The sequence below is a fragment of the Ceratotherium simum genome, chromosome 37 (assembly GCF_057802395.1).
Source record: "Ceratotherium simum simum isolate JZ-2026a chromosome 37, ASM5780239v1, whole genome shotgun sequence".
NCBI lineage: Eukaryota > Metazoa > Chordata > Mammalia > Perissodactyla > Rhinocerotidae > Ceratotherium > Ceratotherium simum.
In genome coordinates, this window is record NC_141936.1 from 1,261,250 (window position 1) to 1,284,010 (window position 22,761).

The 22,761-nt window shown below is 47.1% G+C and overlaps 1 protein-coding gene across 2 annotated transcripts in view; it reads left to right on the top strand.

Annotated features, from left to right (window-relative positions):
- THAP4 (THAP domain containing 4) overlaps nt 1–22,761 on the top strand; it is a 44,732-nt gene that overhangs the window by 14,067 nt on the left and 7,904 nt on the right. Inside the window, exons 1-4 of one of the 2 annotated variants that reach the window (XM_004427760.3) lie at nt 8,538–8,636; nt 18,891–19,050; nt 21,174–21,283; nt 22,301–22,404. In XM_004427760.3, the coding sequence (XP_004427817.1) occupies nt 8,633–8,636; nt 18,891–19,050; nt 21,174–21,283; nt 22,301–22,404 (378 nt within the window). In that variant the 5' untranslated portion in view covers nt 8,538–8,632. Of the gene's footprint in view, nt 1–8,537; nt 8,637–18,890; nt 19,051–21,173; nt 21,284–22,300; nt 22,405–22,761 lie in introns of those variants that run through there. The other variant, XM_087424548.1, reaches the window with a different exon arrangement.

A 22,761-nucleotide genomic window follows, 5' to 3' on the forward strand; every position in this document is an offset into this window, starting at 1 on the left:
TGATGTAGGTCCACACCTAGGATCCGAACTCGTGAACCTGGACCGCCAAAGCAGAACGCGCCGAACTTAACCACTGTGCCAGGGGGCTGGCCCCTATCATTTTTTTCTTACGTGAGTAGTGCTTTTGGTGTTGTATCTAAAAACTCATTGCCAAATCCAAGGTCACATAGATTTTCTTCTATGTTTCTCTAAGGAGTTTTATACTTTTGCCTTTTACATTTAGGTCTATGATCCATTTTGAGTTAATTTTTGTGAAAGCTGTAAGGTCTGTGGTCTGTGTCTAGGTTACTTTTTTTTTTTTGTATGGTCATCCAGTTGTTCCAGCACCGTTTGTTGAATAGACTATTCTTTCTCCATTTTATTGCCTTTGCTCCTTCATCAAAAGCCAGTTACCAGGCCGGCCCGGTGGCTTAGCGGTCAAGTGCGCGCGCTCTGCTATTGGCAGCCCAGGTTCGGATCCCGGGCGCGCACCAACGCACCGCTTCTCCAGCCATGCTGAGGCCGCATCCCACATACAGCAACTAGAAGGATGTGCAACTATGACATACAACTATCTACTGGGGCTTTGGGGAAGAAAAAAAGGAGGAGGATTGGCAATAGATGTTAGCTCAGAGCCGGTCTTCCTCAGCAAAAAGAGGAGGATTAGCATGGATGTTAGCTCAGGGCTGATCTCCCTCACAAAAAAAAAAAAAAAGCCAGTTGCCTGTATTTGTGTGGGTCTATTTCTGGACTCCATTGTGTTCTATTGGTCTATGTATCTATTCTTTCACCAATACCACGCTGTATTGATTATTGTAGCATTTTGGTAAGTCTTGAAGTAGGGTACTGTGAGTTCTCCAACTGTGTTCTTTTCCACGAATATTGTTGCCTCTTTTGCCTCTCCATATAAACTTTAGAAACAGTTTGTCAATATCCATAAAATGGTTTGCTGGGATTTTGATAGTCATTGTGTTGAATCTATAGATCAAGTTGAGAAGAACTGACATCTTAACAATATTGAGTCTTCCAATCCATGAACATGGAATATCTGTCCATTTATTTAGATCTTTTATTTCTTTCATCAGAATTTTATAGTTTTCCTCATAAAAATCTTATACACATTTTGTTTAAAATATTTATACCTAAATATTTATCTCTTTTTTTGGTGCAAGTATAAATGTTACTGTGTTTCTGATTTCAAATTCCAATTGTTTATTGCTAGTATATATGAAAACAATTGACTTTTGTATTTTAACTTGTATCCCGCAACATTGCTATACAGTCATGTCACAACGCGGGGGATACATTCTGAAAAACGCATCGTGAGGTGATTTCGTCATTGTGTGAACATCATAGAGTGTACCTATACAAACCTAGATGATATAGCTTACTACACACCTAGGCTAAATGGTACTAATCTTGTGAGACCACCATCATACATGCAGTCTGTCATTGACCGAAATGTCATTATGTGATGCATGACTGTAATTGCTTATCAATTGCAGGAGGTTTTTTGTGGATTCTCTGGGATTTTTCTACACAGATGGTCATGTCATCTGTGAACAAAGACAGGTTTTTTTTGGTTTTTGGGGGTTTTTTTTGCTGAGGAAGAGCCCTAAGCTAACATCTGTTGCCAATCTTCCTCGTTTTTTTTTTTTCTTGAGGAAGATTAGCCCTGAGCTAACATCTGTGCCAGTCTTCCTCTGCTTTATATGTGGGTCACTGCCACAGCATGGCTGATAAGTGGTGTAGGTCCACGCCCAGGATCCGAACCCGCGAACCCAGGCCGCTGAAGTGGTGGGACAAGCCGAACTTAATCACTACGCCGTGGCGCCGGCCCCTGAAGACAGTTTTATTTTTTCTGTCCCGATATGTATACCTTTTATTTCTTTTTCTTCTCTTATTGTGTCTACTAGGACTTCCAGTACAATGTTGAATAGGTGTGGTGAGAGGGGCATCCTTGCCTTGTTCCTGATCTTGGAAAAGCTTTAAGTTTCTCACCATTAAGTATGATGTTAGCTATAGGGTTTTTGAAATAGATGTTCTTCTTCAAGTTGAGGAAGTTCCCCTTTATTCCTAGTTTATTGAGAGTTTTTATGAATGAGTATTGGATTTTGTCAAATGCTTTTTCTGCATCTGTTGATAGGATCATATGATTTTTCTTGTTGAGCCTGTTGATGTGGTGGATTACAATAGTTGATTTTAAAGATTTTATTTATTCAGTTTTTTCCCCCCAAAGCCCCATAGTTGTATGTCATAGGTTTGCATCCTTCTAGTTGCTGTACGTGGGACTCGGCCCCGGGTTGGACGGAGAAGTGGTGCCCCGGGGCGCGCCCGGGATCCGAACCCGGGCCGCCAGCATCAGAGCGCGCGCACTTAACCGCTAAGCCACGGAGCCGGCCCTACAATAGTTGATTTTAGAGTGCAGAACCAGCCTTGCATACCTGGAATAAACCCACTTGGTCATGGTCTGTCATTCTTTTTTTTACATTGTTAGATTCAACTTGCTAATACTTGTTAAGGATTTTTGCATCTATGTTACATGAGAGATATTTGTAGTTCTCCTTTCTTGTATTGTCTTTGTCTGGCTTTGGTATTAGGGTAATGCTGGCCTCAGAGATTGAGTTAGGAAGTGTTCCCTCTGCTTCTACCTTCTGGAAGACACTGTAGAGAATAGGTATAATTTCTTTCTTAAATTTTTGATAGAATTCACCAGTGAACTCATCTGGGCCTGGTGCTTTCAGTTTTGAAAAGTTATTAATGATTCAATTTCTTTAATAGATATAGGCCTATTCTATATCTTTTTCTCCTTGTGTGAATTTTGGTAGTATGTGTCTTTCAAGGAATTGGTCCCTTTTACCTAAGTTATCAAATTTTGGGGCATAGAGTTGTTCATTGTGTCCCTTTACTAACCTTTTATTTTAACCATGAGGTTAGTAGTGATGGCCCTCTTTTATTTATAATATTGGTAATTTGTGTCTTCTCTCTTTTTTTTTTCTCAGTTAACTGGGCTAGAGGTTTATCAATGTTATTGATCTCTTCAAAAAAACCAACCTTTAATTTTGTTGATTTTTTTTTTTTTTTTTGAGGAAGATCAGCCCTGAGCTAACATCTGTCCTCAATCCTCCCTTTTTTTGCTGAGGAAGACTGGCTCTGGGCTAACATGCGTGCCCATCTTCCTCCACTTTATATGGGACGCCGCCACAGCATGGCCTGACAAGCAGTGCGTCAGTGCGCACCCAGGATCCAAACCCTGGGCCGCCGCAGCGGAGCGTGGGCACTTAACTGTTATGTCACCAGGCCAGCCCCTTGTTGATTTTTTTATTGTTTTCCTGTTTTCAGTTTCATTAGTTTTTGCTCTAATTTTTTTTTCTTCTGCTTCTTTTCAACTTAGTCTTCTTTTTCCACTTTCCTAAGGTGAAATCTTAGATTATTAATTTTAGATATTTCTTCTTTTCTAATATACGCATTCAGTGCTATAAATTTCCCTGTGAACATTGCTTTTAGTGCATCCCACAAATTTTGATAAGTTGTATTTTCATTTCCATTTAGTTCAAATATTTTGTTCTTTTGAGGTTTCCTCCTTGACCCACTTGTTATTTAGAAGTGTCTTGTTTAATCTAAAAATATTTGGGAATTTTCCAACTATCTTGCTGTTACTGATTTCTAGTTTAATTCCATTGTGGTCTGAGAGCATACTTTGTATGATCTGTATTCTGTTAAATTTGTTAAGATATGTCTTATGGCTCAGAACGTGGTCTCTCTTGGTGAATGTTCCATGTGAGCTTGAGAAGAATGTGTGTTCTGCTGTTGTTGGATGAAGTGGTTGTTAGTCAAGGTTCTCTAGAGAAATAGAACCAATAGGATGTATATATATACATGTATATAGGAGAAGATTTATGATAGGAATTAGCTTCTGCAATTATGCATGGCAAGCTGGAGAACCAGGAAAGCTAGTGGAGTAATTCAGTCCCTGTCCAAAAGCCCAAGAATTGGCAGGGGGTGGGGGGAGGGAAGGGATGGTGTAAATCCTGGTCTGAGTCTGAAGGCCAGAGGACCAGGACAGAAGATGGATGTCCCAGCTCAAACAGAGGGAGCAAATATGCCCTTCCTCTGCCTTTTCATTCTATTCAGGCCCTCAGTGCCCACCCACGTAGGGGAGGGCATCTGCTTTACTCAGTTCACCAGTCAATTGCTAATCTCTTCTGTAAACACCCTCACAGACACACCCAGAAATAATGTTTTACCAGCTGTCTATCTGGTCATCCTCAGCCCAGTCAATTCCACACATAAAATGAACCATCATGGTAGTCTACAGATATCAGTTATAAACAGTTGATTGTTGGTGCTGTTGAGTTCAGCTATGTCCTTACTGATTTTATGCCTGCTGGATGTGTCCCTTGCTAATAGAGTGATGTTGAAGGCTCCAGCTATGACCGTGGATTTGTCTCCCTCTCCTTGCAGTTCTATCAGTTTTTGTCTCACGTATTTTGATGCTCTGTTGTTAGGTACATAGATATTAAGGATTATTATGTCTTCTTGGAGAATTGACACCTTTTTTATTATGTAATGCCCCTCTTTATCTCTGATCATTTTTCTTGTCCTAATGTTTGCTTTGTCTGAAACTAATGTTGCTATTCCAGTTTTCTTTTGATCTGTTAGCATGATGTATCTTTCTCTATCCCTTTACTTTTAATCTATGTCTTTATGTTTAAAGTAGGTTTCTTATAGACAACATACAGTTGGTGCTTTTATCTACTGACACTCTTTGTCTTTTAATTGGTGTACTTAGACCATGCACATTTAAAGTGATTATTGCACCAACTGGATTACCACCTATCATGTTTGTAGCTGCTTTCTCTTGCTTCTTTTGTTCCTCTCCTTTTCTGCCTTCTCTGGTTTTAATTGAGAATTTTATTTGATCTCATTTTCTCTCCTTTCTTAGCATATCATTCTTTTTTATTGGTTGTCCTAGAATCTGCACTGTACATTTACAATTAATCTAAGTCCACTTTCAAATAATACTACTGCTTCGCGGTCAGTGCAAGTACCGTATAACAGAGTATTCTCAGTTCCTCCCTCTCGTCCCTTATAAAATTGCTGTCATTCATTTCACTTACACATAAACTATAATCACACTGTTGCTATTATTTTTGTGTGTGTGAGGAAGATCAGCGCTGAGCTAACATCCATGCCAGTCCTCCTCTTTTTGCTGAGGAAGACTGGCCCTGGGCTAACATTTGTGCCCATTCTCCACTTCATATGGCATGCTGCCACAGCATGGCCCGACAAGTGGTGCATCAATGCATGCTCGGGATCCGAACCTGGGCCGCCAGCAGCAGAGCGCAAGCACCCAACTGCTACGCCATGGGGCGGGCCCCACATTGTTGCTGTTATTAATTTGAACAGACATTTATCTGTTAGACCAACTGAGAAAAAGAAAATATTTTATTTTACCTTCATTTATTCCTTCTCCAATGTTCTTCTTTTCTTTATGTAGATTTGAGTTTCTGACCTGTATCATTTTCCTTCTCACTAAAGAACATCTTTTAATATTTCTTGCAGGGCATATCTACTGGCAGTGAATTTCCTGTTTTTGTTTGAAAAAGTCTTTATTTCTTCTTTACTTCTGAAGGATCGTTTTACTGGATATAGAATTCTCTTTTCTTACCTGTGTGTCTTCTAATGAGAAGACCACTGTAATTCTTATCCTTTTTGCTCTATATGTAAGGTTTTTTTCCTCTAGCTTCTTTCAAGATTCCTTTCATCTTTGGTTGCTGCTGTTTGAATATGATGTGCAGAGATGCAGAGTTTTTGGTATTTATTGTGCTTGGTGCTCTCTAAACTTCCTGGATCTGTGGTTTGGTGCCTGTCATTAATTTTGAAAAATTCTCTGCTATTGTTACTTCACATATTTCTTCTTCTTTGTCTCTTTCTTCTCCTTCTGGTATTTCTGTTATGCATATGTACCACTTTTGTAATTGTCCAACAGTTCTCCAATATTCTGTTCTTTTTTTTTCCATTTGCATTTCAGTTTGGGAAGTTTCTTTTGACAAATATCTTCAGATGTACTGATTCCTTCCTCAGCCTTGTCAGTCAAAGGCATTCTTCATTTCTGTTACAGTGTTTCTGATTTGTAGCATTTTCTTTTGATTCTTTCTTAGCATTTCCTCTCTCTTATGTTACTCATCTGTTCTTACATGTTGTCCACTTTTTCGTTTAGAGCTCTTAGCACATTAATCATAGTGATTTTAAATGCCACATCTGACAATTCCAAAATCTCGGCCACATCTGAGTCAGGTTCTAATGCTTGCTCTGCCTCTTCAGACTGTGTTCTTTCTTACCCTTTAGCATGCCTTGTAATTTTTTTAAAGGTGGACCTGATGTATCAGATAATAGAAACTGAGGTGCCTAGGCCTTTAGGTTGAGGTGTCCTGTTAACCTGGCCAGGCTTTGAGCTGTCTAATCTCTACTGTAACTGTAGATGCCAGGGGCCTCACGTTCCTCTACTGTCCTTATTTTTTGTCTCCCCTGTCGTCTTGGGTTTCTCTAAGAACTTTTTCCATAGAATCTGCACCTTGGGGCTTTTTCTGCTGTAATCCGTGTTTTATTGTGCTGGAGCCCTGAGGAGTGGTGTGCAGGAGGAGAAGTGTTCTATAACCTTATGATTAAATTTCAGCCTTTTGTGACCGTGTTCCTGGGCTGTGACCTTCACAAGTGTTTCTTCCCTGTCTTTTCCCTGCTTTAGGTGAGACAGGAAGGCTCGAGGGGCTGGTGTGGGGTAAATGCCCTTCCCCCAGGTGAGAGAAAGCTCTGCTAATACCTTTTTCACTGCAGAGCAAGGCTGTGTTTTGGAGAATGCTCTCGGCTTATTTCAAAATGGTTCCCTTCCCCTCCCTCTGCCAGAGACATGAGGTGATATTTTCTTGTCTTCTCCTGTTGAGAACTTGGTGAGGTTCCTGGAAGCAAAACCCATGACAGTGTGGGGCACCCCTAGGACTGCAGCCCTCATGAGATTCTCACTTGCATGCTTGTCTACATTCAGCATTTTGTCCAAATTACCATTGCGGGTTCCTGCCAGTTCATATCTCCAGTAGTTTCTGCTCCAGGTAAGCAGTTCTCAGCTGTGATTCTGTGTTAGCACGTCTCTCCAGATTTCAGGGGGACATCTATGACCTCACTTCTTTGATGGGTCCAAGAACAGTTACTGACTTTTAGTTCATTCAGTGTTTTTCTTGTTGTAAAAACAGGAGTTATGACTTCTGAGCTCTTTCCATGTCGAGTTGAAACTGGAAGCCCCTCCCTGTGATTTTAATTTAGTTATTGCTGATATGTGGGAGAGCTACCAGTGTTCATAACCAACCATCTTTTTTTTTATTTTTTTATTTTTTGTGAGGAAGGTCAGCCCTGAGCTAACATCTATTGCCAATCCTCCTCCTTTTTTTTTCCCCAAAGCCCCAGTAGATAGTTGTATGTCATAGTTGCACATCCTTCTAGTTGCTGTATGTGGGACGCGGCCTCAGCATGGCCGGAGAAGCGGTGCGTCGGTGCGTGCCCAGGATCCGAACCCGGGCCACCAGTAGCAGAGCGTGCACACTGAACCGCTAAGCCACGGGGCCGGCCCCATAACCAACCGTCTTATCAAGTTCACTTATTAGTTCTAACAGTTTCTCAGTTGAGACTTTTGGATTGACTAGGTAATCAGCCATAGTGTCTGCAAGTAATAATTATTTGGTCTCATTTTCTATCTTTTGGTATTTTATGGAAATATTTGCTCTATTTTCTGTCTGTCATTTCTTTTTTCTTTTTGTCATTCCATTTCATGGGTGATAAAGTGAGGGCTTTCCTGTCATTTTAAAATAACAGTTTCCCCCGGTGTGCCATGCCAGTGGGACACAAACAATCAGCAGTACCAAGATAGTGTCTTCTCCGCCTGGGACAGCCAGCGCTAGCCGGGCAGTGGGCGGGGTCAGCTCCCTTTACCCTGTTGTGCTGTGCAGTTAGTGTCGGAAACACTTTGTCGCTAACACAAAGCGATGTGAGGGTGGGAGGTACCAGGAAGGAGTCCGTTCCTAGGTCACAGTGAGTGTGTTTGCTAGTTTCCTGTCATTGGGGTCCTGGGCCCATCTGCTGACACATTTGCCAGAAGACCGAGCATGCTCTGAGCATCCACTTTCAAAGCCAAGATAAGTGGGCAGCCAGCCCTCTAGGAGACAGATTAGAAAGGGATATGTCAGGAGTTTCCAGAGTAACTGTTCCAGAAAGAAACAGCTTTTGCTATGTGCCTGGTTCCATGTGCTCTTCCCTGTTAAACAAGTTGGTTCCCTCTGTGATCAGCGGTGGAAGTCCAACTCCTTGCTCTGCACAAGACATTTAACCTCTCTGGCATGTCTGATCTTCATAAAATTCGGCTTGATCTCCAAAGTTCCTCCCAGCTCTAAGATTCCGTCATTTCTAGTTCTGTCTTTGTCTTCCACTTTTTTCTGAGGAAATCATCTTTTATAGTGGAACTACAGTTCCCAGAATGCATTCTTCAAGTTTGGCATTCACTTCCTGCCGAGCTGTTAACAGCCAGGTGCAGACATTTCCCGTCAATTGGCAGAAAACAACCTTGAAGAACCTTGGCGGTGTCCGGAGTTTAGAAAACTTAGGGATGGGTAAGCCTGCTTTCACTGTCTTGGGCCAAAAAATGAAAATTTGAATTTCTTGGAGAAAATTTAAATTTTTATTTTTGCCTTTTGGTTGAGATTTTAACCAAAGAAAAATGAAATCAGAAAAAAAAGCATAGAAAGCCTGTCTGATTTACTTGCAGAGGTTGAAAGTGGCAAATAAGCTAGATTCCTTAATTATACTTTTTGTTTGACTTTTAAATTCATTTTATTTTTATTTTTCTAATAAAGTATGTAAGTTACATAGAATAAAATACACAAATCCTAATGATATAGTTTGATGAATTTTGACATATATATAGGCTCCCGTAACCTGACGTTTGGATTTGAGAATTGTCTTGTTGGTCATTCTCCCCCGTGCAACGCTTCAATGAAAACAAGGAGAGAGGCAGTGGCCGAGGGGCTGGCCGCAGTTCCGCGGGCAGTAGTGCAGCCTGGAACTGTGGACGTGCAGCAGGGAGGGGCCCCACCGAGGAACCTGGGTCACCCCAGTGCTGGCCAGCATCTGCAGGTGCTGCAGCACGAGGGGCGGTGCGGCCGGCAGGAAGCAGGGCGTCCACTGCCCACCACTGACTGTTGACTGCCCACCCCGCTGTCTGTGTCCAGTCTGTACTTCATTACAACTAAGAGCAAATATCAGCAAGCCAGGAGGACTAAATCTGAGGTGTTTCTCAGAGCAATTACATATTCCATTGCAGAATCAGATATCTCACGGTATCGGACCTTCTTTGATGTAACAATGCGCTGGTCATTAAATCTGGGGCAACATGAAGAGTCTCATGATACTTATTTAACAGCACGCACCTTCATTTCCAGTCAAGTGTTACTTTTTCTACTCAAAATGTTTCTTCTGACTTTTAAAAGAAGAGTCACTTTAGAATTTTCTAGTCTTTTTTAATATATTGCCAAATAAACACACTGCTTCCCCTTTCACTTTCCGTAGTGTGGTGCGATGGAGTATTTGTCTGGAGAATCCATCAACTGTGAGCTCTGTGGGCTCAGAAACAGCTGCCATCTGAATGAGTTGTTCCGTTTCCAGAAGGACTTGCTGAACTTGGGCTTGTGGAGGCTCCACGTGACCGAGTGTGCACTTGCCGCCGTTGCAAAGTCGATTTACAAGTGCTTGTGTGATTGAATGGGTTTTAGTCAGAATTTGTTAGAGGCAGGAAATTAAGCCCTCAGCAGCTCTCCCCACCTGCTCTTTTGGAAACGCTCGCTTTCCCACCCTCCTGTTCAGTGCTGATGACCATGCTGAGTCCACCTCTCTTTTGTGGTTCTAACCTGTCCTGGGGGCGGTGTCTACCCTTGGCTGGTGTGGCCTGCACGTTCACCCTGCTAAGGCCGGTCCCCTTTCAGGCTGCCAGCCTGGGACGCCAGCCGCTGGACTTCTCCCCCTGCCCTGCCCACCTACCTTCTGTCCTCATCTGCCTCCCTAACCCACATCATATCTTAAGCCTTGCTTTCCATGTTCTGGTTCTGGTGACTCTGTTCACCAGGCTTCCAACTTCCAGCTTCAGTCCCCTTGGCCACCTCCCTGGTCCCTGTCCCCAGGACTGGTCAGTTCCTCCATTCCACCTCGCCCAGCTGTGGTTTGCACACCCCAGCTCCTCCCCTCCAGTCCTCCTCTCCCTTGCCTGAGCCCCCCACAGCGCAGCGCCTGTTGGGCGAGCCTTTGCTCACACCTAGCCTGGTGCCATTGTCACAGAGCAAAGAAGGGACAGGCGTGACCTGTGCCAGCAGACTGGCGGCCAGCACTGCTGTCTCATCCCAAGACCCTGTATTAGCACCCCTGAGGAGTAAAAGGCACAGTCCAGCCTGCCTCAGGCCCGCCAGCCCAAATCTCCCAGGATGGGCCAGACTTTGCACTGGTCTGACTTTGTCAGCCGGGTGGTTGCAGGGCCTGAGCACAGGCCCCACTCCATCCCTGTCCTTGTCGTGCCCATTCGCCAAGCACAGCTGGGCTCTCTTCCCTTAGGAAGACCTCCTGGAGCACCTTCTCCATCTGTGTGCTTCTCCTCTCATATTTGTGACCCCTTGTATTATCATTTGATTGGAATTGCTTGTACAGACATCTTCTCTTGCCTACTAGCAAGCGAGGGCTACAGTGGAAACCCCCTGCATCCATCTTTGATTGCTCCGTGTCCACACCTTCTAGATGGAGAAGTTCCAGCAAGTCCCTGGGCCCCGGGGCTGACGGTGGGAGACTCAGTCCCGTCAAACTCACCTCAGATTTCCGTAAGCCCAGTTCTTATGCTGAATCCTCATGACCCGTCTTAACCCAGTTCTCATGCGCGTTTCACAGCAGATTCTGTTGCTTTGTTCTGCCTGCTCTTTGTGGGCTAGTGATTTCACATTGACCTCAGTGGGCCAGCCCCTCCTGTCTACGCAGGCGGCTTCCCTGCTGTGGCCAGCACGCACGCAGAACTCGCAGGTTCCATGTGTCCGGAACCAGCTCCCTGTGCAGCTCAAACAAAACAAAACCTGCTCGCTTAGAAACACAGCTGTGGGCAACTAAGATTTCTCTTGATGTTCGTGAGCCATTGGTTCAGGATTCAGGGGGAGATACTGGGTGACCACCAGCCTTCTCACTCCTGGCTGGAAGAGGAAAGGAATAAAGAAGGAGCAAAGAGGGGACATGCAGGCCCTGACCTGGGGAAGGGCCAGGAGTGTGCCGGGCCATGCTAAAGCTGGGCCGGCGGGGGTTCAGCACAGGCCCCTTCAGCCCTCGCTGGGCCTCCCCATGCCCTGTGTTGTGAGACCAAGGCTGTGGCCAGCTGGTGGACAGGACAGCCAGGGACCAGGGTGTGTGCCTCACGCCACAGCCTGTTGTTGTTGTTTTAATTTGAACACATCTTTAGAAATTGGGATATTTTACCCCTAAATCAATATTTGTGGGTTTTCTTAAAATAACAAAAGATCTGCAACAGAGGACCCTGTCCCTGCGAGCAACAGTCAGCTGGCACGGACTGGAAGCCCTGAGGGGCTAGGCTGCTCCCTGATGTGCTGGCTCTGAGGCCAGCGTCACCTGGCCACTCCTGGCCCTGTGCTGTTATAGCGTAGTAAACGGGTCCAGGGAAAGGGCATTTCGGTCCCTGCTTTTTTTAGTGTTTGTTTTGTGGAATTTTCGCCTCTTAATGTTTTTATTGAGGTATAATTTATGAAAGTGAAACAGCTCTAGGTGTTCCTCTGGGTGAGTTTTGACGGGCAGACACCAGTGTCCCCACACGCCTCGTCGAACACTCCCAAGCTCTCCTGCACCTTCCGCCCCAGTCCCCACCCCAGCACCATTCCTCTCGCCAGAGATCCGTTTACCTCTTCTAGCGTTTCATACAAATGGAAGCATAAACTGTATGTGCATTTTTGTGTCTGCCTTCTCTTTCGTAGCATAGTATTTTCAAGGGACATCAGATAGTGTTTTAATTTCTAGTCTCGTTGCATTGTGATCAGACAGTGTGGTGGGAACTCTTTCTTTTTTTGGAACTTACAGGTTTTTTTTGACCATTTATAAGGTCAGTTTTCATGAGTTTTCTGGAGAAACTTGAAAAGAAGGAGTATTTCTCTGGTTTTAAGCTATAAAGTGCAACGTATATCAATCAGAACTACCTTATTCTATTATGTAGATATTCTGTTTCATTATTTGTATTTTATTCACTTGGACATAGACATGAATTGAGATTTCCTTTAGTTTCTATCAGCATCTGTGCATCCTCAATAATTTCTGCCTTGTAGAAGTTGCTGCTATGTTTGGCACATGAGTATTCATGACCGTGATATCTTCACTGTGACTTGAACCCTTCGCATCCTAAAGAGCCATTCTTCATCGAGTTTAATGCATTTTGGCTGGGACATCATTTTACCTGATAGTAAGATTGTGATGCCTGCTTTCTCACTGCTTGCATTTGCCCAGCTTTCTGAAATGCCTTTCTGAATTAGTTTATTTTAGGTGCAGCTCTCCTTTATAAGAGTCGAGGATCTTGCTTTCTGATCCAATCTGAAAAGGCTTTTCTTTTTTGTATGTGAGGAAGATTAGCCCTGAGCTAACATCTGTGCAAATCTTCCTCTATTTTGTATGTGGGACACCTGCCACAGCATGGCTTGACGAGCGGTGTGTAGGTCTGCGCCTGAGATCTGAACCCGGCAACCCCAGGCCGCCAAAGCGGAGCGCATGAACTTAACCACTATGCCACCAGGCCAGCCCCAAAGGCCTTTTCTTTTGATATGTGAGTTCAGGTGTGTTTGGTCTTAGTTCTGTCTTACTATTTTATAGTGTGCCTGCTGTGTTTTGTTTTTAAAGGAAATTCTTCCCCTGCATGGTCTATGCCTTGGTTTGTCGGCCTCTGGGACATCGACTCCCAGTGATGGACCGGTGGGCCTGCTCTGCTCCCCCCCGGCCCTTGTCGTGGTGTCTGTGCCTTCTGTCCCACCTACACGGTCAGGGCATCCACCACCTGTGACTGGTGCCCATGTTTGTTTTTCTGTGGAATGTGTTCAGTTCTCACTGTGATTCCTTTTGCCATCATTTCCCCATCGTCTCGTGGTGAATTCTGTCTTCTAGTAACATCCTCAGGGGGAATTCATGGGAACAATGTTCCCTGAGTGTTGAAAACTGTCCATTCCAGCGCTGTCCAACAGGAATATAACCTGAGCTCATATGTAAGTTAAAATTTTCTAAAAGCCACATTAGAAGGGTAAAGAGAAACGGGTGAAAATTTCAATATATAATTTAATCCAGTGTTATCTAAAACATTATCTTTTCAACCACCAATACTTAAAAGTTACTGAGATATTTGAAGTTCTCCTTTTTTTGGACTGAGTTTTTGAAATCCAGTGTGTGTCTTACACTTAAAACACGTCTCAGTGGAGCAGCCACGTTTCACATGCTCACACGTGGCTGCTAGCTGCCACGTCAGACAGCATGGGTCTATAGCCTGTATGTTATAAAAAGTTGTGGTGGTGATAAAGTCCTGGGCGCTCACTTTCTTTCCCTGCGCGTCTTATAAGTGTGGCACTAGTATCTTCTACCACTGAACGTTGCTGTGGAGAAACCACTGCTCTGCCTCTGTCTCTGTGGACCTGCCTATTCTGACATTTCATATAAACGGAAGCGTACAATATGTGACATTTAATGGCTTCTTTCCCTTGGCGTAACGTGTTCAAGGTTCATCCACGTTGTAGCGTGTATCGCTGCTTCATTCCTTTTTATGACTAAATCACATTCCGTCATCTGGCTGTGCCATATTTTGTTTCCCTGTTCATCAGTTGGAGGACATTTGGGTTGTCTGCACACTTTGGCTGCTGTGAGTAATCCTGCTGTGAACACTCACGTACAGTTTGTGGCGTGGACAGTTTTCTTCTCTGTTGAGTGGGTCCCTGGGGTGGGACTGCTGCCAGCTCAGTGCTCCGTGCTCACCCTGTGAGGAGAGGATGCACGTTGTACCTTCCCACCCGCGGTGTATGAGGGTCTCTACTCCTTTTTAACTGTTTTCGTGTGTTTATTTTTCTTTTATCTTCTTCTCTTTAACTCATTTCCGCCCTCTGTGAACCACGTTGTATTTCCCAGTGTCTCTCTCCCTGTGCTGCTTCCAAGTTCAGCTTCCTCTTGGTGGTGGTTTGATTGATGTTTTTTCTTCTGGTTCTTTCCCGACTTCTGCCAGCTCAGGTTTCACCTTGTTTTCTTGCCACTTCTTTCCCTAGTCCTTGCACTTCTCGTCAGTAGTCTTTCTTCACGGAGGTGATTGCTTCACTGGGTTTTTAACGAGTATGGTGAAACATTCGGTCAGTTTCATCTGGGTCCTGACAATATTGTGCTGTCTTTCCCACACTTTGTGTTCTACCACGTTTCATCCATTTTAAGACACAGTTTTCTACATCTCTGAACTCTGGCAGTTCCTGCAGTCAACCTGACAAAACAGCAGAGCGTCCCTTTGGTTGGCAGCATCCTTTTCTTTCTGAGTGTCACTGACGTCATGGTGTGTCCTCCAGTCAGGGCCTTTTCCATGGTACCATGAGGTTCCCTCGCACCGGCCTAAGCCTGCCATCTTCCTGCTCCTTGTGAGTGCAGTGGGTGTCCTGGGTCCGCTCTTTACAGGGGCTGCCTGTAGCAGAAGGGGGGCCAGAGGAGCCTCCCAGGGCTCCCTCTTCTCTGCTGCCTCGTGGGCAGGCTTCTCCCACAAACAGGGCCATGGCGAGTGGCTCCAAGGCCCTACCGCCTCCCTCCTCTGAGCCTGGCTCCCTGTGCGTTTCCTCGGACTGCTCGCCGGCTCCCCTTCACATGGGTACGTGCCCACTCCCTGCCCGCTTCTGTCCTTCAGTGAGGCTCTGACTATCCCAGCCGCTTTCACAGCCCTCGTGCATAATTTTGGTGGCTTTGTGGGTTGTATCTGTGACCTATTTTCCCTGAAAATCAAGTTCAGGGAAAAGTTTTTTTTATTTGTTGTTTTTTTTATTTTCTGGAGAGGTGATAATGCTCACTTACCCGATCATGTTCCCTCAGAGAGATCCCCAGAGAGATTTGAGGGAAGAAAGAACAAGACCTCTGTCTCTCTCCCTCTCTCCTCCTCTCTCTCTCTCCCTCTCTCCCCATCTCTCTGTCTGTCTGTCTGTCTGTCTGTCTGTCTCTGTCCCCCCCCGCCCTCTCTCTCTCTCTCACCCCACATTTGAGGAGCTCCTCCTCTCCAGGTCCCTCTGAGAAGCAGATTTGATGAGGACAGGCTCCCAACCTCAGGGTCTCCCCAGTGGGGCAGGTGGGAAAGAAAGGCCAGAGCGGCATCTCAGAGGAGAGGGCCTCATTTGGTCTTGGGGTGGGAGGTGTCCACAGGGTGGATGAATGGGGCCAGCAGAGAAGCCCTGGGAGGACAGCCTGGGCAGAGACGAGCCAGGGACTGAGCACAGCCCCCACAGGAGGGGAAGCAGGTGCTCCTGGGGTGCACAGAGTGGCCACGGGGGGAGATGAGGTGTCCCAGGGGGTGGGGGGATGCGGTGGCCTGCAGAGGACGCAGTCAGAGTCACCAGGCAGAGGCCGCTTGATCTTGGTGGCCTGGGGAGGGGCTGGTGTCATGCCCACCACTGCATTCCTTTGAGGAGATTGCCTCTTCAGGAGCCATATAAAGAACACGGGATGGCAAGAAAGCGAGTGTGTGGTCCTTCCTCTCAGGGTCAACGTCAACTCTGTCTCCTAAGAAAGGGCGCGTGATGTGTCCTTCCTGAAGACCAGGGTTTACCAGCTCCGTGTCTTGGGGTCTGCGCTGCAGTGGCGTGATTCCACCCTAGGGGGCGGGCTTGGCTCATCCACGGGGCTTGGTGCCCTGACCAGGAAAGGACTGAATGCTCAGAAAACCTCCTTAAGAGGGGAGTACGCAGTTTTGACATGGCATGCATCTTAACAGGACTGACTGTGTAGATGAGCAGTCTAGCAATTTTGAAAGTATGTTTCAATTTCAGTGCAGGCTGGTCAAGAGCTAGGCTGCGCTCGCTCAGCGCATGGAGACCAGGATCCAGACGTCAAGGGAGCCAGAGCGGGCTGTGACAATGGGCTGTGACCACCACCCCATGCTGCACTTAACGCAGGCGGGCCTGATAACCCACCAGAAAGCCTGAAATTTGCAAAGAATGTTTTTTCAATGCTGCAACTGAGCGTGATAAAAAAGTCTACCAGACAGAAAGAGTTTCTAAGGCCATAGCTGTTTGTCTGAAAAGTAATGATTTCTATTTGTCCTGAAAATTCTAGGGCTTGCACTAACTGAGCTGACTGATTTTTGCCACAGAATCTCAAGCTTCAAACCGCCCAAGCTCTTCCTCTGTCTGACATCTCAGTCAGTGGCAGCTTATCTTCTCAGTTGTTCAGTCGGTAAACCTCAGAGTCACCTCTCTCTCTCTCATGTCCCATGTCCCAGCCGTCAGTAAATCAGGTTGGCTCTGCCTTCAGATCAGATCCAGAACAGGCCCTCTCCAGCGCCTCCACCACTGCCACCAGGCCCAGGCCACCCTCCACCACCAGCCGCTTCCTGCCTCTGCGCCCGCTCTGCACAGCCAGAGATCTCAGCCCTCCCGCTCAGACCGTTCCAGGGCTCCCTCTACTCAGAGTCAAGACCAGAGCCCTTCCAGGGGCTGAGGCTGTCCTGGCCTGGCCTTTCCCAGCCACACTGGCCACCTGTTCCTCCCCAGCAAGGCCAGAGCGCCCAACCCAGGACCTTTGTGTCTGTGGCGTGTCTGCCTGGGCCACTCTTCTCCAGAGTAGCTGCAGCCCCACATTCCCTCCCTGGTCTCTGCACACTTCTCAGGGAGGCTGTTTTCACCCCTCTTATTTAAGGTCTCAAAATGCCCCAACAGCCCCCGTGTCCCTTTATGGCTTATCACCTAATGTACATCAACTTCTGCATCTTTTCCTCATTTCTTTGTCTGTTGCTGTCTTCCCTCCCGGGCACGTAAGCGCCACGGGGTGGGCAGGGATGTTTGTCTTTCCTCAGCTAGGGGCTATAGCCCTCTCCCTGGAAGACCGCCTGGCACATTGCACGAAGGAAGGAATTGGTTCAGGTGTCATGGATGATAATCAGCGTCAGCAGCAGCAGCTTCTTCTAAGTCGAGCCTTTTCATTCTGAAGCTCTTATTCCTTATCTCCATCAAAGATTGTAACTAAAATCCTGATTTACATTTCTTTTGTTGTCTAATTATGAAAGTTTTATCAGTCAAAGCTCATGCTGCAGCCTTCACTTTCTGACTTTCCACAGACAATTTGAAAAGGAAATCTGAAAGAGATAGCCAAGTTGGGCAAGAAATGGGTTTTCACCCACGTCCTCATTCTGGCTGCCCATTTTTGCCCCATGGGGGCTCAGCAATCAGGGATGCAGTTCCCTGTTCACCACCCAGTGTCCTCACCCCCAGGGTTGGCGGCACATAACCCTCCTCCTCTCTTCCCAGGTGTTCTTAGACATGGTCTGACGCTTCTCCACCCCCAGAGCCCTTGGCATTCCTTTCCTCCTAGGGACTTTTCTCTCAGACTGCTTTCAATTTCTAGGCCAAGCTTGTGTCATTTTAGAGGCCAGGATGCTTCCGGAACTCCTGTACCCTCTGTGTGTCTTTTGCTCAGGCAGGCCCGAAGGAAGCAATGCAGGTTCTCAGCTCTGACAAGGAAGCGGGCTCCTTTGCTTTGGCCTATTTGGGTCCATTGATAAAACCTACTGTTCAATAGTTTAGCCTCCTGCACGGGTTAGCCAGTGTGTGCTTCTCTCCCCTCCTGCATTTCCTTAGTATCATTTCCATTGTTCAGATTAAAGCACTTAAAGATCTGAGGCTGTCGAGGTGTGGGAAGCAGGGCGTGGCCAGGAGGAGAGCTTTGGCTATATCTGGGAATCAGACCTCCTGTCCTCCATCCTCCATGGACAGCAGGAGCTGGGGCCAAGTCCCACCTTCCTGTGGTCTCAGGAGCCCTTCAGCCACTCTCTCCACAGCTTCTCCTTTATATGCAGACAGGAATGTCAAGGAGAAGCTGGCATGAGGATCATGCGCGCTAATCTCTGAAAAGCCTCTCAGCAGCACACGGTCCGTACCCAGCGTTCAGTTCCGATTGCTTGGCGGGCGGGGCTCGGGGTATGGGGCTTGTGGCCTGGCAGAACGGCGAACCCAGCCACTCTGCCCTCCCCTGTGGTCCTGTCGCTGGACGCCTTCCACCTGACACCTCTCAATTCCAGGCCTGCGTGTCATCCCTCACACTTCAGTGACAGTGGGTTCTTTTGTGGAATGAGAGAGAAACCTTGCCCTCCTGAGTGACAGTCTCCAGGAGGCCAGCTGGCGCTGTCAGGGCTGGCGTCAGATCCAGAGGCCTTCCCATGGGAATCTGAGTCAGCAGTTCCCATGCAAGTCTTGCCTATGGAGCGTGCTCTTCACGTTTCACCTGCTCTGAAACCCTCTGTTCCCTTTGTCATGTTCTTCATCTGCCCTTTATCTCCGTCACTTGATCCCTGCACCAGGCACCCTGATCCCCCAGGCCCTCTCCTTCTCTTTTTCTGTAGGACGCAGAGAGTTCTGAAGCTGGTTCTGGCAAGAGACATTGGCTTATTGCTTGGCCTTTTTCTCCCTTTCTCGACAGGTGGCTATTGGTGTGCTCATGGTCTCGCAGGATTAGCTGCAATCACAAGGGCGTGCTCCGAGACAGAATGTGCATTTCCACACAGAGCTCAGCAAGGCGTGGTCTGAAGGAGACCAGGGGACGCAGAGCCACTGACTGTCCCTTCCTTTTGTCCCCAGAGCCTCCCAAGATGAACCCAGTGGTGGAGCCGCTGTCTTGGATGCTGGGCACCTGGCTGTCAGACCCGCCAGGAGCTGGGACCTTCCCGACGCTGCAGCCCTTCCAGTACCTGGAGGAGGTGCACATCTCCCATGTGGGCCAACCCATGCTGAACTTCTCGTAAGTGCACCCGCCTGATTCTGTGTGGGGACAATTCCAGGCTGATAAAAGACAGATGAACGCCAGGTGGAAGGTGCAGAAGGAACTTGGTGGTCATATTTCAGAAAGGCACCCTCTTCCTGCCCTGAACCTGGCACCCAGCACCCCCAGTGGGTAAAAATGGTACTTTTGGGTTTTCTTATGTGTTTGAAGATGCTATGCTGACCACAGAATCTTAGGCTTGTTAATCCAAACATAAAAATAAGTGCCTGTGCTCAGTTAAATCCCTCATCTCACGCTGCATTCCTGTATGGAAATCAGTCACCCCAAGGTTTCTGAAAATAAGAGGGCGTGGCTTTCTTGTAGACTTACTCCTGAGCTATTTGAGGTCTCAGAGAAGCTGTAAGTGTTGTGGTTCAGATTCTTACTATACAAGAGAGGAAAAGTCCTTTGGGGTCCTACAGCTGAATCCTCCCCCACTGCCCGCTTAGGCGCACAGCAGGGCAAACAGTGCTGCTTTTCAGGAGGCAGCTCCCCGTGCAGGTGAGGCTGGGGAGGTGGCTGAGGACATTTTTATTTACAGAAGTAATACACGTTTTGTAAAGTTTAAACAGTAAAGAAGTATATAAAATACAAAGTAAAACTCTATCCCCCCCCAAGCTCCACTGTACGATTAATTGTATGTTAAGAATCTTATTAAATTAACTTGATACTACTTGTATAATGCCTGGCAATTTCAGAAGGACTTAGAAGATCTTATTGTTTTAAGAAATATTACTTCAGGGGGGCTGGCCCGGTGGCGTGGTGGTGAAGTTCGTGCGCTCCATGTCAGCAGCCTGGGGTTCACGGGTTCGGATCCCGGGCGTGCACCGATGCACCGCTTGTCGAGCCATGCTGTGGCGGCACCCCATATAAAGTGGACGAAGATGGGCACGGATGTTAGCCCGGGGCCAGTCTTCCTCAGAAAAAAGAGGAGGATTGGCAACAGATGTTAACTCAGGGCTAATCTTCCTCACACACAAAAAAAATTACTTCATATCTTTTTGTTTTATTCTTTATTGAATGAATGAGGGGAAAGTAATATTCTGCACATAAACCAAAAGGTAGAAATTCTGGATAACACAGAATAACTGACAACAGTAAAAAGCAGTCTTTTTAAACTATAGGTACAACACATTAGAGAATTTTGTGCCTAGCATTAATTAATTTTCTTTTAATACCAGTCACTCAATTTTGTGAGTAGCACTAAAAGAAAAATGAACAAGAAGAGAGTAGAAAATATATATTTTGGCAAATAAAATGGTATATGTGTGTGTGCAGTAGATGATCATCTAAAATATATTTCTTCTTGGTGGTTATGGTGGAGAGAGGGCATGCCCCACTTAGTAAGCTGTAGCCACCAACAGCTTATCTATTGTGGCCATAGATTCCTACAGCAGCTCGGCTGCTGGTAAAGTTATGTGAGTTGGTTTTTAGTTGTGGTTAGTGCTCTCACTTCAAGATGCAGCTGTCTCTTACTGACCACCATGAACTTGGAATCACGGCACAGGCTGATGGGAGACTATATCCTGACTCAGTGCCTGCCCTGTTTCTTGCCATATGAATTGATTGGACTCCTAAGCAAGATAATAGCTCAAGAGAGGAAAGGCCTGGTGTTCAGGTGGGATTTTACTGCGTTCATGGAGTGCCCAGGACTGAGAAGTGTGTGAGGTGCTGGGGCTAAAAGGGCCTTGGAGGAAGGATATACCCCAAATTATAAAGAACAGTTTCCTATCTTTACAGTCATGATTAGTCATGGTCAGTCAGAAAGATACGCCCCGAAAAAATGCACATGGAAGTGGAGGGGGCGGGGCAGGCGCAGGGGGCGGTAGACTAGGGTGGGGATGCCAGGAGGAGCTGCTTCTAGGTCAGAGGTGGAAAGTCCTGGTGCCCCTGGCGGCCAGTGCCTGCACACGTGATCTCGTGTCTCCTGTCCTGTGTCCTTTATAGGTCTCTGTGTTTGCAAGTGAACAAGAAACGCATTACATTATATTCAGTGGGTGGGGTGCTTTATAAAGTGAGAAGAGAGCTGTCCACAGAGTCTGGCACTCTCTCTGGTGGGCATCGGGTCCCTGGGGCTTCACCTGTCCCGATTGCCTGTCCAGGTTCAATGCCTTCCACCCAGACACGCGGAAGCCCATGCACAGGGAGTGTGGCTTCATCCGCCTCAAGCCCGACACCAACAAGGTGGCCTTCGTCAGCGCCCAGAACACAGGTAACCCTCCCTCACTGGGCCGCCCCAGCCTGCCCTCCACCCACGCTCCATGCGTGCTGGCCAGGTGGTGGCCAGCAGGTGAGGTGGCATCTGCCTCCTGCTTCCTTAGTGACCTCTGAGTGTGTTGGTGCTCACGGACCCGTTTGTGGAGGAAGGTTGAGACTCAGATGTGGTCCTGAGGGGGCCTTTCCGGGCGGGAAGTGTCAGGGCTTTGGACAGGCTCAGAGGGCTGGCAGGAGAGGGCCTGGCAGGTGGGGCCCAGGGGCCCTGTCCTCAGTCTCTGGGCCCGGGGGTCTGCGGGAGGTGGGTGAGGCCATAGGAGGGTCTCTGAGGACCAGTTGATTTTCTTTTCTCCTTAGTTCCATCCCTTAGTTCTTTCAGTAACAGCACCCACCGGGCTTGCTCCCGTCTGCGCCACTGCACACAGGGCTTTCCTGTGGGGATGGAGCTCTGGAGGAGAACCAGAACAAGGAACATCACTGTCCAGTTGAAAGTTCTCTGTCTGGAAGTCTGCTTTGTCCCCAGTGGGAGGTCATCCTAAAATAGTTAACCAGGTTCATGAATTAGAAATTACTCAAAGCCCACTTGCCTGCCCTTTACCTTGCTCACTGGCTCAAGTGAGTCTCACTTCCTGGAAGCAGGTGGACGGTCAGGACTGGCCCAGCCTGGAATGGAGCTGCCCAGGGCATTGGCAGGCTGGAAGTCCGTGGGCAGCCAGAGGGGCATCTGTTCCCCTGGCCGCATTTCCTTCCTCTCAGGTGGCCAGGGCAGGGGCAGGGCTGGGGCCAGGGCACCCTGGAGAGGGCGACCCTCCTAGATTATCTGCCCTGCTATCAGAGGAGTTGTCTCTTCCCTCTTGAACCGGGAGGTTCACTGCAGGCAAGGGGACACGTTGTTGCCTCAATGGCTGCAAAGTTCAGATCTTTTGAATCTTTGATCATAAAAGATGGTAGTCGGAGCTGCGGCAGCTGAGAACCGGTGGCCAGGCTTCTGTGGACTGATGGTCCTCCCTTGCAGGCATCGTGGAGGTGGAGGAGGGCGAGGTGAACGGGCAGGAGCTGTGTATCGCATCCCACTCCATCGCCAGGATCTCCTTCGCCAAGGAGCCCCACGTGGAGCAGGTGAGCCCATCCAGCCAGCCATGGCTCTCAGATGTCACTCCCGTGGTGTACTTTTATTTATAAATGGGATTACGCATTGTCCCCTGATGTGGATTTTGCTTTACTCTTTATCTCGGAGACCTGTCCGTCTCCACTGTCACATCATTCTTTCTCACTTCTCACACGTGCCAGGCTGGGGGTGTGCTGTGGTTTAATTATTTCAGCCCTAGCTGCTGGGAAGTTAGGTGTTCTCAGGTTTGTTGTTGTTTTTCCACTTTTGCAAATATATCCATATCTATTGGATAAATTTCTCCTAGTTGAATTGCTGGGTCAAAGGATAAATACATTGTAAATTTTGGTAGATGCTGTAACAATTAC